The sequence below is a fragment of the Bemisia tabaci genome, chromosome 2, assembly GCF_918797505.1.
Source record: "Bemisia tabaci chromosome 2, PGI_BMITA_v3".
NCBI lineage: Eukaryota > Metazoa > Arthropoda > Insecta > Hemiptera > Aleyrodidae > Bemisia > Bemisia tabaci.
Window position 1 is genome coordinate 77,209,218 of NC_092794.1, and position 16,856 is coordinate 77,226,073.

Sequence of the window (16,856 nt, forward strand, 5' to 3'; positions counted from 1 at the left end):
TCTGCCATCATAAATATGAGGGTACAGGTCGGCTCAAATTAGTAGATCTACCGGGCCTGGTTTCATCCACTCTGGATCTGCCAAAGTCAATGTCCTGAGAGGTTTGCTCATTGTGTTGGGAAGACTTATATTTGGCAGATCGGTGGTGATTTTTGTCATTATTGTCGCTGTTGATGTGAATACTGGCTGCGATTCAATGCGAGACTTGATCTCACATTCTACAGTACCATGAATATCATTGACTGCCTGGTTGCCTAACCCTGAAATTGGAGGCGCTTCCTTGTGGATTTTTAGACCCAATTTGTGTGCACAGCGCTTAGTTATAAATGTAGACATAGCAGCACTGTCGATGAGTCCTCTGACAGGTTGATAACCACCAAATGAATCTTTGACTAGAACTAGAGCAGTTCCTAGAATGCATGCGTATTCCTTTGGTTTTGAGTTGGAAACCATAGCTGTCTTGGGAGGTTTTGATGAATCTTGATTTGACGTGTCTTCTAAGTGTAGAAGTGAATTATGCCTTTTATGGCATGTTTTGCAGGTGTATTGGTTCTTACAAACCGAACTGGAGTGATTGAATTTCATGCAGTTGAAACACAGGTTTTTCTCTTTGACGAATGATCGGCGTTCAGGGATTGATTTAGCTAAAAATGATTCGCAAAAATAAATGGGATGGTCTTGAGTGCAGCATGGACATTTTTGTTGAGACGAACTCTGTTTCGGCTTAACTGAGGCCGTGAGTGTCTGCTTTGATGGCGGTTGCTTGTGTTTCGGCTTAGTTGACTTGGCTGCCGAACCATCTAATTGAAGGCACTCTTTTTCGAGGAAATCCACTAGGCTATCGATGGTGGGATATTTCGTTTCCGTGCCTCGAAAATCATCAAACCGTTTTCGAAAGTAATTATTTAACTTTTGTACCATGACTGCAGTGAGCATTGAAGAGTACTCGGACAGTTTGTGATCGAGGCCCTCCAATGCCTGGGTGTGCTCCCTGTATTTTGTCAGAAGTGAAGGAATTTGCTGGACATCCTTCACTTCTGGCAAGTCAAGCAACCCGTTGAAGTGATGAAAAATATGCCTTCTTTCACATTGAAAGCGCTGACATAATATTTCCCAAGCCACATCATAATTTGAGTCGGTGATGTCTAACCCTTTTATCAAGTCCAGTGCCTCGCCCTTCAATGACGTGAGAAGGTACTGGAACTTTTTAACTTTCGCTAACTCATTTACATTATGGACAGAGACCATGAATAAATTATGAAAACTTCTCCAATCCTCTAATTTTCCAGTGAATTGAGGTAATTCAAGTTTTGGAAGTCTAACATTTGAGGATGAATGACTTTTAACATGAGTACTATGATTATTGGATACCTCAATTTTCGATGTTTTAGGAGTGAGCGAAAGAAAACGGACTTCGGCTGCAAGTATTGTCTCGTCAAATTCTACCTGCGCCTGTTCGATGTCTATTTTGGAATTAATAGGTAAATCAGAATTGAGACCTATTAATTCTGCTTGAATTAGATCGAATTTATCCTGGAACCCTGACAATCGATCGAACAAAGGTTTAAATTGCTCAGAATTCTCATCTGAAAGCTCATCATTGAATGTTTTTTCTATGGCCTTAACCCTAGAAAAAACTATATCTCGTTTTTTCTGAAGTGAGTCTGCTAATTTTTCACTTTCATTTACCTCAGGAGAATGAAGATTGCGTCGTTTCACCATTATGAATTAATTCTGGACTGTAAATATGCAAGTTATAATCCGGCCCGAGGGACCAAAAAATGAAGAGTGACGGCTCAAAAAATGGTGAAAAAACAACAACAGACCTAAAGGTTGAAAGTGAATTTACCGAGGGACCAATTGTAGAAATGATAGGAAAGAAAGAAAAGATGGAATAGGATATGAGGTATTGAAGCGAGACAAGTGAAGAGCCGCAGCGACCCCCCAATTTGCCTTGGCTCGGAAAATGAGAGTGAGAAGAGAAAGATTTGATGTGACTGCAAAATTGATTTAATGATCTGGAAGAGATCCTGCTTGGAGTTTTTATTTTTACCAGACTCAGAGTGAATCGGCTACTATCCTTGGATAGGAAACCTGAAGGGTTACCAGGCGTATAGTACACCGGCTACTGCAATGAGCAGGAAAACCAGAAGGGTTTGAATATTGAGAGCTGTGTGCTATTGCACTTATTATTAATTCCAGATTCCGAAGAATTGGCTTCTCCAAATTGGAGGTGGTAGACAAACTGTATGAGTCCGAAATAGAGATGACTTGAATGTGAATAATTTTGAATGCTTGAAAAGATGAATTTGCTTCGTTCTGTGTAATGATGACCGCTAATGCTTGACCTTGGTGCCAATATAACGGGAAACTGAACTTCGGTCTTGATCCAAAAAACGCCAATTTCTTGCTAAGCTCCTTAGGATGTTTCTTCAGTTGCTTGCTTGGCTTGATTTGGCTTGATTTGACTTGATCCTTGTTGAGAGCTTGAGAGTGAGGTGCTTCTTGGTCGACTGCTGCATTCAGAGTAAATTAATTGGCGAATTGCGGGTATATTTATATGCAGATTTCCTTTGTGTGCGAATGCGGGAAACCAACTTGATTGTGATTGGTCGGTTGGCGACGCAAGAGTGAATTGGGCGGGAAAGCTGCCACTGACCGCTGAATTTGTATTGCGCGGGCTCTGTTGTGGCGAAGTTCAAATCTCGTGCGCCGCGGTGACTTGTGATTGGCTGCGGCAGGTACTGCGATTGCGCGCTGACTCGTCATTGGCGGCGGCGCTTGCGTGCTGCTGAACAAAGGATCTCATTACTGCGCGGTTGAAAGTTGACGTCTAGTGCAGAGTTGTTCGCCCGATCACCAAGGTTAAGCTACACTGATCGTAATGCTTGAAATGGAGACCGTTTGGGAACATCGCAATTTTACATCATTTTACACGTTTTAATTTTGTGAATTGGTCTGATATGAGTTGAGAATGCTGAGAAATTGATTTTAAGAACTTATTATAATTATTATTATTTTTTATAAAGTGGAAATCAGACACATACTGAAAACTACCGTCAGAAAGAGAGCAAAAACACTCTCGTTCGATCCACCGAGCTGACTAGTGTTTTGTGCGTTTTTGCTCCGCTTTTCTCTCTCGGTTCTCGTTAGTTTTCGTCTTCTGTTTTCGTTTTTTGTGTTCCTTTTTGTTCTTATGCCCTCCAGTTAGCTTTTTTCCTCCTTTTTCTAGTCCTTTTTCCTTGGTTGTTTCTTTTTTCCTTTTCTAAGTTTTTTGTTAATCTAACTCCGTGCCCATGTGGTAAGTCCGTCTTTTCTAACCTCTGTCTCCCTATGACAGCCTAAATGTCTGATCCTCCAGTAGATCCAGGGGACCGGGGACCCCCTGGTGGTACCTCTCAGATAGTTCCTGGTCCCACAATCGCTGATCCATCAGTTAATTCTGTTGAAAGTAGAAGAACTATCATTCTAAAGAATATAGAGGATCTACTTTACCCTGAGAACTCGACAGGCCCCTTTGTTATCTCTTTATCTCCAGCGGGGCGATTATTGAAATTTCTTGTTTGTCGGGACGACATAGATGACATAGGTTAAAAGGCGGAGCGTGATTGGTCGGCTATGTCTTATCGCTGCTTTGTCGTGCCTTTGTCAGGTGGAATGATCGACAAGCTAACGGCACCTCTTAAGTTTTCGACAGTATGTCGATCATTCCACCTGACAAAGGCACGATAAAGCAGCGATAAGACATAGCCGACCAATCACGCTCCGCCTTTTAACCTATGTCATCTATGTCGTCCCGACGAACAAGAAATTTCAATAATCGCCCCGATGATGGCTTAGGTAACAAACATGCTACCCTTATAGGAGAATCTCTTTATAGATACAATGTTCTTGGTACCTATAAAGTCTTTCAAAAATATTAACAAAAATTTAGTCAACATCGAATTTGTGAAACGTGATCATGCCAATACTCTGGTTTCCAATCACAAATCTATTCTCCCCTACGAAAATGCTAAGGTTTTCATTCCCCTTAATTATACAGGGTGTTCGAAAAGTCCCCTCCCCCCCTCTAACTTTTGACCTAATTGAGGTAGAGATTTGAAACTTGGAGGGTGTTCCTAGATAAAAGGGAGCTACTTTTTGACCCCCCCCCCCCAAAATTTTTGGGGGGCCCCATTTTGGGGGGGGGGGGGGGGGTTACGGACCCTAACTTTTAATTTTCAAATGGGAAGACCCCCTTTGTGATACCTCGTTCGAAAGAGCATAAAAAAAGAAAATTTTTCGCGCAAACCGGAAGTCATTATCTCAAACCGTTTCAAAATGGAGGCCGGTCAAAGTTCCAAATGGCCGAAAATTGGCACCTCTGCTATTTGCACATGGATTTGCTTGAAACTCGGTATCTGGGAGTATTTTGGCACGAGAAAAACGAATTTAATGTTAGAATTTCAAAAAACCCTAATTTTTCAAGATGGCGACCGGTTTAGGCTCAAAAAGGCCGAAAATTTGACAAACTCGATTTTTTTGCCAATGGATTCACCTGAAATTCGGTATCTGTGGGTATTTTGACCCGAGAATAACGAATTCAACGTTAGATTTTTAAAAAAATCCTAATAATTCAAAATGGCCGCCGATTAAAGTACAAAATGGTCAACAATTGGGAACCTCGACTTTTTGCCGATAGATTCGCCTGAAACTCGGTGAAATAACGTCGAATTCGTTTGTCTCCCACCCAGATACCCTCACACCGATTTTGAGGCGAATCTATCGGCAAAAAGTCGAGGTTGCCAACTGTTGACCATTTTGTACTGTAATCGGCGGCCATTTTGAATTATTAGGGTTTTTTAAAAATCTAACGTTGAATTCGTTATTCTCGGGTCAAAATACCCCCAGATACCGAATTTCAGGTGAATCCATTGGCAAAAAAATCGAGTTTGTCAAATTTTCGGCCTTTTTGAGCCTAAACCGGTCGCCATCTTGAAAAATTAGGGTTTTTTGAAATTCTAACATTAAATTCGTTTTTCTCGTGCCAAAATACTCCCAGATACCGAGTTTCAAGCAAATCCATGTGCAAATAGCAGAGGTGCCAATTTTCGGCCATTTGGAACTTTGACCGGCCTCCATTTTGAAACGGTTTGAGATAATGACTTCCGGTTTGCGCGAAAAATTTTCTTTTTTTATGCTCTTTCGAACGAGGTATCACAAAGGGGGTCTTCCCATTTGAAAATTAAAAGTTAGGGTCCGTAACCCCCCCCCCAAAATGGGGCCCCCCAAAAATTTTGGGGGGGGGGTCAAAAAGTAGCTCCCTTTTATCTAGGAACACCCTCCAAGTTTCAAATCTCTACCTCAATTAGGTCAAAAGTTAGAGGGGGGGGAGGGGACTTTTCGAACACCCTGTATTACTTGTAGATTAGTAATCAATGATGTACATACAGATCTCGGCATCGAATCTATAGGCAACTACCTAAAAGATAAATATTCTAATGTTATCTCAGTTCGACGTATCTTCCGAAGAAATGAGAAAGGTATTTTATCTCCCATAAGCTTGAACTTCTATGGGAAGGTACTACCCGTCCTGATTTCTTCTACATCTTCTATTCTCGTTGCAAAGCTAGCCCCTACATCTACAATGTTACAACTTGTTCTAACTGCTTAAACTACGGCCACCGTGCTGAATTCAAGGGGATCTTAAATTGTAAAGGTCTTAATCGATGCCCAAACTGCTCAGACCAACATGCTGCTCATGATATCTGCCCTAATGTAACCAAATGTCTTCATTGCAAAGGCCCTCACAAAACTTTCGACCCATCCTGTCCTTCCCTCCTTGAACAGAGATCTATTAAAAAAATTATGGCCTTTGAAAACCTTAGCTTCCATGAGGCGACCAAAAAGCTTGAGGTGATGAAAACTGAAAGCATCAAATTTACCCTGAATGACAGACTATTAGCAATCCAGAATAAAGTTAAGGCAGGAGAGACCATTTCTATTGAAGACATCGATCCCAAGAACTTTCCGGTTCTGAAAAACAAGTATTTAGTCCTAACCTCAAACACTGACCAAGAACAAACAAGTCCTGATAACTTCCAATATTCTATCGACGACTTTAGAAGACCCTATTCAGAAATTGTTCTTTCCCCGTCTCCTGTAAGAAAGAAAGTTAAGATTTCAGAGCTTAACGATCCGGTTATGCCATCCGATAAATGGCTTAAAAACTATCAAAACCAATCTTCTTCTACTCAAGTGCTTAAACCAACCAATGAACAGAATAAAGGTTTCTGGCCCTCTCCGATTAAAGGAAGCCAGTCTATTGCCTCTCAATCCCACTTAGCTCAACAGCGACTTAAATTGACTCCTCCCCCTTTTAACAAAAATTCTCCATATCCTAACTCATCCACCATACCTACGAAACAAACCCTTTCCCCTAGATCCTCTGTACAACCACCTAACACTGGACAAAAACAAGCGTCCCAACAACACTACAAACCTTCTTCTTCTTTTACAAAATCAATAACCCCAACCAATCTTCAAACTAAAAAGACAAGTTCAGCACAACCCACTATCCGTACACCCCCTCCCACTCAAACTCAACCTTCTGAACCTGGCTCTTCACCAATCCTGATGGATATTGGTAGTGAGACTACCTACTCTAGATCCTCCCTGATCCTTTTTCCCCTAAAACCCAGTTCTGCTCTTAATCCTTCTCTTTTTTTTCCCTTTCTTTTTAACCCCCCATCTCTCCCTCTTCCCCCTCTTCCGTTCTCTCCCTATGTCGCATCCAACCTTGTTTACTCTTCCTTCAAACTTTCATATTCTGAGCTGGAATATGAGATCCTTGCATTCGAATGAAACCGACCTGAAAATGCTTCGTTCTGACTTGAAGCCAGACATAGTTTTGTTATCTGAAACCTGGTTAAATAACTCCTCTCGATTCAAATTTCCAGGTTACAACATTATAAGATTTGATCGCGACGATGGTTACGGTGGCCTTTTATCACTAATTAAAATCAAATATAAATTTCATCGTCTCCCCCTAGACGCTACATCACTATTAAACACAAGAATTGAAACGCAAGCCTTCAAGCCTATATTTGATAATTCATCTGAATTCTTCTTCTTGAATATGTACATCAACCCCATAAGTAAACTATTACTGAACAACCTTTTGACCTTCTTTGAATCCAATAACCTGGTTGGCAAACCTCTTTTCTGGGCTGGTGACTGTAATGCAGAGCACCCCCTGTGGGGTTACCCTTCTAGTGACCCTAGAGGCGAAGTTATTGTTAACCCTTCCCATTAATTAGAACGTAATGTACGTAACGTTCGTACGTAACGCTTGAACGCAACGGTCAAGTAATGGGTCGTATTTGAGGATTTTGGGCGTCCTCAGAGTCGCGATGACGTCATGAGACAGTCAGATGCGAGTTTCATCAGCGAGCGCCCGGCAGAAAAAGAGAGAGAAGAAGAGAGTACCTGTCCAAATCTGGCATACTCAAAAAAAGAGAGAACAAGAAGGGAGCGTCCACATAGCTGGCGTACTCAAAAGTGAGAGGGAGAGCTCGAGGGGGTGAGAGAGTGTAAGAGATGTAGCAAAACTGCAGAGAGACAGTAAGAACTAACTGTGGGACTGAGAGTGGCCGAGTGACGATGACCATCGGATGTGGCCGAACATGTAGGTATAGTGGTGGTTGCAAAACCACCGAGATGATGGAGAATTCTGATAGGTACATACCGCACTTATGTAACGAAGGTGGCCGACACGTGGAGGCGCACGTGCCGCGAGTCGATGGAGAATCCCGTTGCATAAGTAACCACTTAAGACAAACAATTAACAAAACAATTGTCAACTTCTAGCAACCGCATCAAATTAAAAACTATATATGAATCAAATTCAAAACTACTAAAATCTCTATATTGATTAATCTCTTTATCTCTATATTATCTCTATATATATCTCTCTCTATTGGGGGTCCAACTTTCGTGGACCGCACGTGCACCAACACGTGCCGCACGCGCCACTTTTGGCGTAGTGCGAAAAAAATGATACGGGAATAATGTTAAGTACTTGGGGGTATTTTAACACGAGAAAAATGAATTTGACGTAAGATATCCAAAAAACCAAAATCGTCAAAATGGCGGCTGGTTGAATTTCAAAAGGGCCGAAAATTGGCATCTCGGTTATTTGCCTTTGGATTTGCCTGAAACTTGGAACCTACAGGTGTTTTGGCATGACAGTAACAAATTTTAAATTAGATCTCAAAAAAAAACTGGCCAATTTGAACTTCAATCAGCCGCCATTTTGAGAATTTAACGTCAAATTCGTTTTTCTCGTACCAAATTACCCCCCCCCCCCCCCGTGCCGAGTTTCAGGCAAATCCATCTACAAAAAATCTACGTGTCAATTTTCGGCCATCTTGAACTTTAATCGGCCGCCATTTTGAAACGGGTTGAGGTATGGACTTCGGGTTTGCGCGAAAAGTTTTCTTTTTTTATTCTCTTTCGAATGAGGTATCACAAGAGGGATCTTCCAATTTGAAAATGAAAAGTTCGGATCCGTTACCCCCCTCCCCCCAAGGGGGACCCCCTGAAAATTTTAGGGGGTCAGAAAGTAGCTTTCTTTGACCTAGGAACGTCCTCCAAATTTCAAATCTCTACCTCAATTAGGTAAAAAGTTAAATGGGGAGGAGGGGACTATTCGAACACCCTGTATAAGAACCCGTATTTTTTTTCAGGTGCCAAATGTCCAGCCGTTTTAGAGCTATGAATTTTTGAAGTTGCCGTTTTTTCGCGTTAGCCGCGCGCTCCAGTCTAGCCTTCTGCGCGCGCACCTTTTAATGCGATCCGAGTGCCTCCCTCCTCAGGTGAGTCGGTTGCCCAAGCGGTATAGCACAATCGCCTACGGTGCCGGAGGTCCTGGATTCGATCCATAACGCGGAAATTATTTTTTTACAATTGATCATTTTGTTTTTAATCGTTTCAGCACCTTGTAAGTCACCTTGTAAACATTATGATGCTAATTATTTTCTTTGGTTTTTGTAAAACTATCATTAAAAAATATTAATAAAAAATTATTAGCAGCATAATGTTTACAAGGTGACTTACAATTTTTTGTGATGAAGCGATTAAAAAGCAAAATAATCAATTGTAAAAAGAATGATTTCCGGGTTATGGATCGAATCCCGGACCTCCGGCACCGTAGGTAGGCGATTGCGCTACCACTTGGCCAACCGGCTCACCAGAGGAGAGATGCACTCGGATCTTACTAAAAGGTGCGCGCACAGTTGGCTAGACTTGAGCGCGTGGCTGACGCGAAAAAAACGGCAACTTTAAAAAATCATAACTCAAAAACGGCTGGGCATTGGCACCTTAAAAAAGATGGGTTCTTATATTTCCCTTTCTACCTCTCTGACTAATTTGAACCCGATCTGAGGGGGACAATCGGTAACCTCCCCTTGTTAGTATGATAATTTTTGTTCGTAGACTTCGTTCACTCCTTCGTCTTGGGGACAAGAAAACTCTCCAATATCCCCCATAAAGGATGCCCCAGAAGTCCGGTCCACCCCCTCTAAAATTTTGCCTAATTCATACCTACTTTGAAACGAAACTTCGATAACGTTCATGAACAGGTATCAATGTAAACTACTTTTCACAAGGGGTAGAGAGGCCGCAGACCATACTTAATTCCTTTATTTTTTTTCAAATAGCAACATCCTCTTTTGTGATACATATCATTCGAAATAAGAAAAAAAAAGAAGACATTTCTGCGCAAACTGCAAGTAAAAATCTTGATTTTTGACTGGATGGCGCGGGGGCGGATCCAAGTCCAATTATATATAGGGCAAAGGTCAGATATCCATTATTCATATATCGATGAATGGGTCACTAAATCTTGTTTATTTTATTAAATATTCTGAAAGTACAATGTGAGTAGATAACGTGGTGATTTTTCCGCATTTTTATGGAGCCGAAATCGCGGAGATCGAAACCCGCTTTTGAAAAATCTAAAAACTGCAAGACATTTCAAACGCACCCGAATGGCGGGAAACTGACGGTGTTGACGCACTGCGGTAGTCATATCGCAATCTTCTCTCATTTTCCTCTGATGTTTGTTTAAAAAAAACGTGTTTCAATATGGAATTGTTGCTCGTTTATTACAGCTAACATATGAATGAGATTCAAGTCTTGAATTCAAAAGATATAATATCGACTTTAGTATTCTTTTCATCTAGGAAGAGTAGATAGACATTTGACGGAAGTCGTGGAAACCCGTGCCTGCTTCTGATTGGTGCCGGATGACATCATTCGGCGCGGCGCGAAACCGGCGTTTTAAATTTGCGTATGAGTTGAGCAAATTTTTAATGTGCGCATCGTGTTCTACGCGTCATTTTCCTTCAGAAAACTATATTCGCAAGTCACAATTCGTTCATGGTTTAGTGACCCATCCGCAAAGAAGTTGGCATCTGGGGTTTTCTTGCGAGAAAATTGAGTTTGGCATTATTTTTTTAAAAGCACATTTTCCCCAAAAACTAGGAAGAAGATAAGAAGAAGAGGAAGGAGAAAAGACAACTGAAAAAGACATAAAAGTTAAGTAACGATCGCCGTAAAATTACGCTAACTCGGAAAACATTTTAAAAAAAATTTACCGAACAATACAATGAAGCCACGTCAGTTCGCCTTCAATTTTTAGTGAAGGCAACACAAGCTCTTACGAGCTCGAATCGTTACATTTTCATTAAATGGCACGCACAAAAAAGAGCTTTCGCCAACGGAAAGAGGTTACTTTAACGTCTTGACAGTTTGCCTCCAACTTTTAGTGCATGCAACACAAGCTCCCTACGTGGCAAAATATTATGTCGTACCCATAAGGGTTGAGTTCAAATTGGAGTTCAACAGATTTTTTCGTTTACACGAGCAAATTCCGAAATTCCCATCCAAGTACCAGCAGTCATCAGTCCTAAAATCGTTAATTCGCATTAAAGGAAAGTAGGTATATTTAAGTACACAAACCTTTACAGCGTCCAATTTTTTCTGCAAAATATGTACGCCAAATTGCGTCATGTCTCTTAGGAATAATATTTTCGTTTCAAGATTTCTGGTATCTACGTGCGAACCTCAATTAAGCCTTAAATATTCAAATACTTGATGTAGAGGAGCTTCAAAAGTGCTTATGGCAGAACATAGAGGAGTCACGGTCGAATTCTCCCGAACTTGATAGACGCGAGGAATAACACTCACAATTAAGACACTGAGGGCAGTAATAAGGAAAGAAGAATAAAAAAAATTCAATGTCCGTGGTGGAGTGCAGTGTTGTTTGCACCGCCTGATTTCTTTTCAACAACTTCAACTTAGTCAAACTTAAAAAAAGCCAGGTAACAAGTCTGGTAACATTAATCATATTGAGTCGGACGTTACACACGTTGCTAGTGGCAACGCTTCATTGTGGGTATAGATGTTTCCAAAGGCAGTGAAGATCAGTGTAGGTATGAGGCGACTCCTTGCTGTTCAAGGATACCTAGTAGTGGAGTCGCGAAGGGTCAGAAATCACCGTCATATAAGGCATAATTCAAATTAGGCTACCAGCATGAAACTTTGTGAAAATGTAGTTTATAAGGTACCTACCTAGAACGAAAATCAATCGGGACTCAAGCTTGATCTCCCATGGCTCCCCGTATTTTGGCCGCCATTTTCCAAGATGGTCACCATAAGCTATTTTCCATTATTATCTCATTCTTAAGGCGTTCTAGCTGACTTTACCTTTTAACATTACATTTTGCAGGAATACACTCGAGTGTATCTAGAATGAGGAAAAATTGACATTCAAGTCCATTCAGCCATTTTACCCTTGCTATTGGCCGCCCTTTTGAAAATTGGCGGTTTGGTGCCGTTTTCTCCTCGGTTTCTCAGATTTTTGCGGCTGTGTTGCAATGAAATGTAGGTATGACATTTGGCAGGAATATGCATATAAATATGTTGAGAACAAAAATCCATCGGGACCCAAGTTCATTCCGTCATTTTTACCCTGGCTAGTGACCGTCATTTTGGAAATTAACAGCCAACTTGCTTTTCCGCGGTTTCTGATGCCGCAATCAGACGCTGAATTTAGCACCTGAATGTGGAAGTCAACAGTCATCGCCCAACGTCTGAAATTTAGCAAGTTCGAGTTATTTTCATCCAGATGTGTATCAAATCTACTCGAATAGTTCAGACAAATTCAAAATTGGTCCGATGGTTGCTGAGAATCGTTGCTGAATTTTGCGCGTCACGCGCAAAATTCAGGCATCGGGCCGATGATTTCCACATTCAAGCCACATTCAGCTCCCACATTCAGCGTGTGATTGCGGTGTCTGTTTTGCGTGACTATTTTGCAACTAGACACGTGCAATTTGGCAGGAATAAGTGTGTAGAAAATAGAAAGTTGTCGAGACCCAAGTTTGGTCACCCATTTTACCGCCGGACTTGGCCGAAATCTTGGAAAAAAGCGATCTGCATGCCTTGTTCCTCCGAGATTTGTCGGATTTCCGTGGGTTTTAGTGTATTTTTCCAAAGGAAAGATATTCTATTGCGTTCTCCCTCATGGTGGGACCTAGACCTTTCGTTGAACAATTTTTACAACGTTGCCTTATTGTACAATACCCGCCATACACATAAGATAGGTATGTGTCATAGACGTGTTTAGAACATCAGACATACAACCGGTTAATAGTAAAAGTCATGAATCCATTTATTCAAACAAGCATAAAAACTCGTATATACATATAGGATACGCATGCGACTTAGGTAAAAGTTGGATTTTCTCGAAAACTAAAAGTCGTATCAAAATTCGGTCTGAACAGTTTTCCGATCTTCGATAGTGTAAAAGAATCGCATCGGTCCGCTACGGATCGGAGGAGGGTAATTTTCCGAAAATTTTTTAATTTCCCGAATCAGATCCTAATCTCCAGTTTCCGATACCAGACCCATACTGTAAGATATGGTCTATCGTGGATGCCGTCAAAATTTTACAAGTCCGAAATCTCGAAAACAAAAAGTCGTATCAAAATTCGGTCCGTACAGTTTTCCGATCTTCGATAATGGAAAAGAATCGCATCGATCCGCGGCGGATCGGAGGAGGGTAATTTTCCGAAATTTTTTCAATTTCCCGAATCAGACCCTACTTTCCAGTCTCAGATACCAGGCCGTTACTGTAAGATACGGTCCTTCGAAACCGAAAATTTTTACAAGTCCGAAAATCCGAATTTTTTTGCACAATCTGACAACATTGCATATAAAAATTAACTAAATTCTTGCACCATCTGGCAACACTGTAAAGTGCGATGTTGCAAAATTTCACCCATAAATAAATCATTTATTTATGTGCACCGTCCGGCAACGTTGTGACCGCTATCTTGAAAAATACTCCATTGCATAACCTGCGTATTGAAGGGGCTATATTACACCATTGCATAACCCGCATATTGAAGGGGCAAAATGCAATACTTTTTTAACAGCGTTGCCATATTGAATGATAATCACCATACAACACTGTAACTTAATTCGTATTTTTCTGCACAATTTGGCTAAAAACTTTTGGCCTCAAGTCGGCATTTTCACCCTACTTTCCGCAACTATCCGCTAACCTTTAATTGGACTGCATTTTGCAATTTGGAACTATAAATTCTGGCTCTCTTGGAAAAACACTTATGTGCATAAGGAAACTAATGGCACATACGTTGCTTTTAAACCGGGCTAGAATCTATAGGCCCAAATTGCAAAATGTAGTCTAAATGAACTGCATTTTGCAATTTGGAACTATAAATTCTGGCTCATCTGAAAAAACACTTAAGTGCATAGGGAAACCAATGGACATATACGTTGTTTTTAAACTGGGCCGAAATTTATAGTTCCAAATTGCAAAATGTAGTCCAAATAAGATATTCAGAAAATTTTAAATCCGAACATTCCTCGGCTTTCTGTTAAAACAATAAGTAAAACAAGAGGCGCCATATTGCAAAGTCTGATGTAGTTGATCTGATTCCATGCAAATTCCTTCATTTAATCGTACGATTTCAAGAAAAAAGATTTTAACTGTTTCGTTCTTTCCTCTCAGAGGAACTTTAATATTTCTATCAATGATATACCATTGTACTTACTACTATTATAATGTCCTAATGTCCAGAAGAGCAACCTGCTCTAACAAGGGATTTGAATTTTTCTAAATATTTGGATTTTTTTTTTTACTTTGTACAGCTTGTTGATTTTCACAAAATATAAAACATTTAATAGTTTGTTTTTTAAAAGACTGTTAGGTACCAAATTAGTTCCAAAACCTCTACGCTATGCGTTCCTTGTTTACTTTAACTTCAATTTTAGACACACAGGTAAAAATCGGCCATAAGGGTTATAGCTATAACCCTTTTTAGCATTTCAGCAAACCCCAGTTAGCATATCTCCGGAGAATATCCCCGAAAAATCCCGCGCCTTCGCATCATTTAAAAATATTTTGACAATATTCCCACAAAATCCAAGCTAAATACATTTTAGGAGGATATTCTGAAAATTTTAAGAAAACGCGCAAGTATACCTACATTATTCTTATAACATTCTCTGAATATCCCGTCTGCCGTTGCACGGGCTACGTAATTGCCTAGGTATTTGAAGGCACAGAAACTGTCCGCTCCCCAGATAGCACATAATATGCTGTGGCTATCCGTACAATATTCGCGATTTTTGGATATCCTACGGACATTCATAGGATATCTGTAGACATTCTATGGATATCCGTAGAGTACCTTTATACAGGGTTATCCAAAAGTCACTGACCACCCCTGTAACTTTTTTCCAAATTGAGATAGAAGTTTGAAACTTTGGGAATGATCCTCGGTCTAAGGTAGCAACTTTTTGGTCCCCCCAAAATTTTGAAGGGCGGCCCCTCCTTAAGGGGGGCGGGGGCTAACTTTTTTTTTTCAAATGGCAACCCCCCCATTGTGATACCTCATTCGAAAGATAATAAAAAAGAAAATTTTTGACGCAAACCGCAGGTCGAAATGTTCATTTTTGACAAAATGGCGGCCGGTCCAAGTTCAAAATTGCGGAAATTTGGCATCTCCGTTGTTTATTGACGGATTGGTGTGAAACTCGGAGTCCCAGGGTTTTTCGAATTGAGAAAAACGATTCTGGCATTGGTTTTCCAGAAAAGTCAGTCCTTTTCAAAATGGCGGCGGTCGAAATGGCGGCCTCGAGCGGGAAGTGGATATTTAGGCTTCATATCGTTGGATTTGCATGAAACTTGGTATCTGGGGGTATATCGGCACGAGAAGAACGAATCTTTCATTAGATATCTGAAATTTTGAAAATTCCAAAATGGCGGCGGAAAAATGGCGGGAAATTATAGTTTTACGGCTGTTTACCGATGGATTAGCATGAAGTTATTTGATATTTCAAGAATCTAATGAAAGATTCCTTTTTATCCAGCCAAAAACCACCAGGATATTGAATTTCATGCAAATCCACCGTAAAACTGATTTCCCGCCATTTTTCCGCCGCCATTTTGGAATTTCAGATATCCAATGAAAGATTCGTTCTTCTCGTGCCGATATACCCCCAGATACCAAGTTTCATGCAAATCCAACGATATGCAGCCCAAATATCCACTTCCCGCTCGAGGCCGCCATTTCGACCGCCGCCATTTTGAAAAGGACTGACTTTTCTGGAAAACCAATGCCAGAATCGTTTTTCTCAACTCGAAAAACCCTGGGACTCCGAGTTTCACACCAATCCGTCAATAAACAACGGAGATGCCAAATTTCCGCAATTTTGAACTTTGACCGGCCGCCATTTTGTCAAAAATGAACATTTCGACCTGCGGTTTGCGCCAAAAATTTTTTTTTTTTTATCTTTGGAATGAGGTATCACAAAGGAGGGGTTGCCATTTGAAAAAAAAAGTTAGCCCCCGCCCCCCTTAGGGGGGCCGCCCTTCAAAATTTTGGGGGGGGGGGACCAAAAAGTTGCTACCTTAGACCGAGGATCATTCCCAAAGTTTCAAACTTCTATCTCAATTTGGAAAAAAGTTACAGGGGTGGTCAGTGACTTTTGGATAACCCTGTAGACTGAGTATGGCCATTCGTATCATTATACTGCAGGGAGACTGTTCCGCTTTTTGAGTGGACAACGAGTTTTTAGGCTTCATGATGCTCTTACGGCCGTAAATAAACAAACAAAATGGCGGCTCACCGTAACATCCATAAGAAGCTAAAGACAAAAATTTCAATTATGCGACAGTAGTAATTTAAACTAGCATATCACATGAAGTATCACATGAAGCATATTATCACGCGAATAATACATGAGAACCAGAGACAAGTAGAGACGGTGCATGCCTTGTTTGGACCTCAGCATCCTACTGTTGACTTACCTACATAGTTGATGTTCATCATCGTGTTGGCAGGAGGCCAGTGGAGGGTCTCTTGTCTCTGCTTCCACCATGGCCGCGATACTAGTGGAGGGTCTCTTGTCTCTGCCCCTATTCCCGGAGTTGCACAATCTCATGGAGTACGTAGGGTCGTAACATGAGAGAGCTGGTGCCACTTTTTCTAACATTTTCCAGGTCCCGAATTTTGAGACTCCTGTGTGGCGCCGGCTCACTTTTTCGATTCATAATAATGTTTTCGATACACGAGATACACGGGGGCCCGGCCATCCGATGTAATCAAGGAAGATGGGAATCACCGAGTATTCTACATTGCCATTTTGGATTGAAAATAATAGTGATGAATCGAAAAATGACCGAAGCTTGGCGCACAACGGGCTAGGAACTCGTCGATCAGAACATGGCGCCAGCTATCCCATTTACACATTCCGACTTAATCATGTACTCTATGCACAAT

At 41.0% G+C, this 16,856-nt stretch overlaps 1 protein-coding gene across 1 annotated transcript; it reads right to left on the reverse strand.

Moving 5' to 3' along the window:
- Window positions 1-33: 33 nt before the first annotated feature.
- LOC140223931 (uncharacterized) lies at window positions 34-1,722 on the reverse strand. The gene has a single exon (XM_072296455.1). It carries the CDS (start codon window positions 1,720-1,722, stop codon window positions 34-36), a length of 1,689 nt encoding a protein of 562 aa, XP_072152556.1.
- Window positions 1,723-16,856: the final 15,134 nt, after the last annotated feature.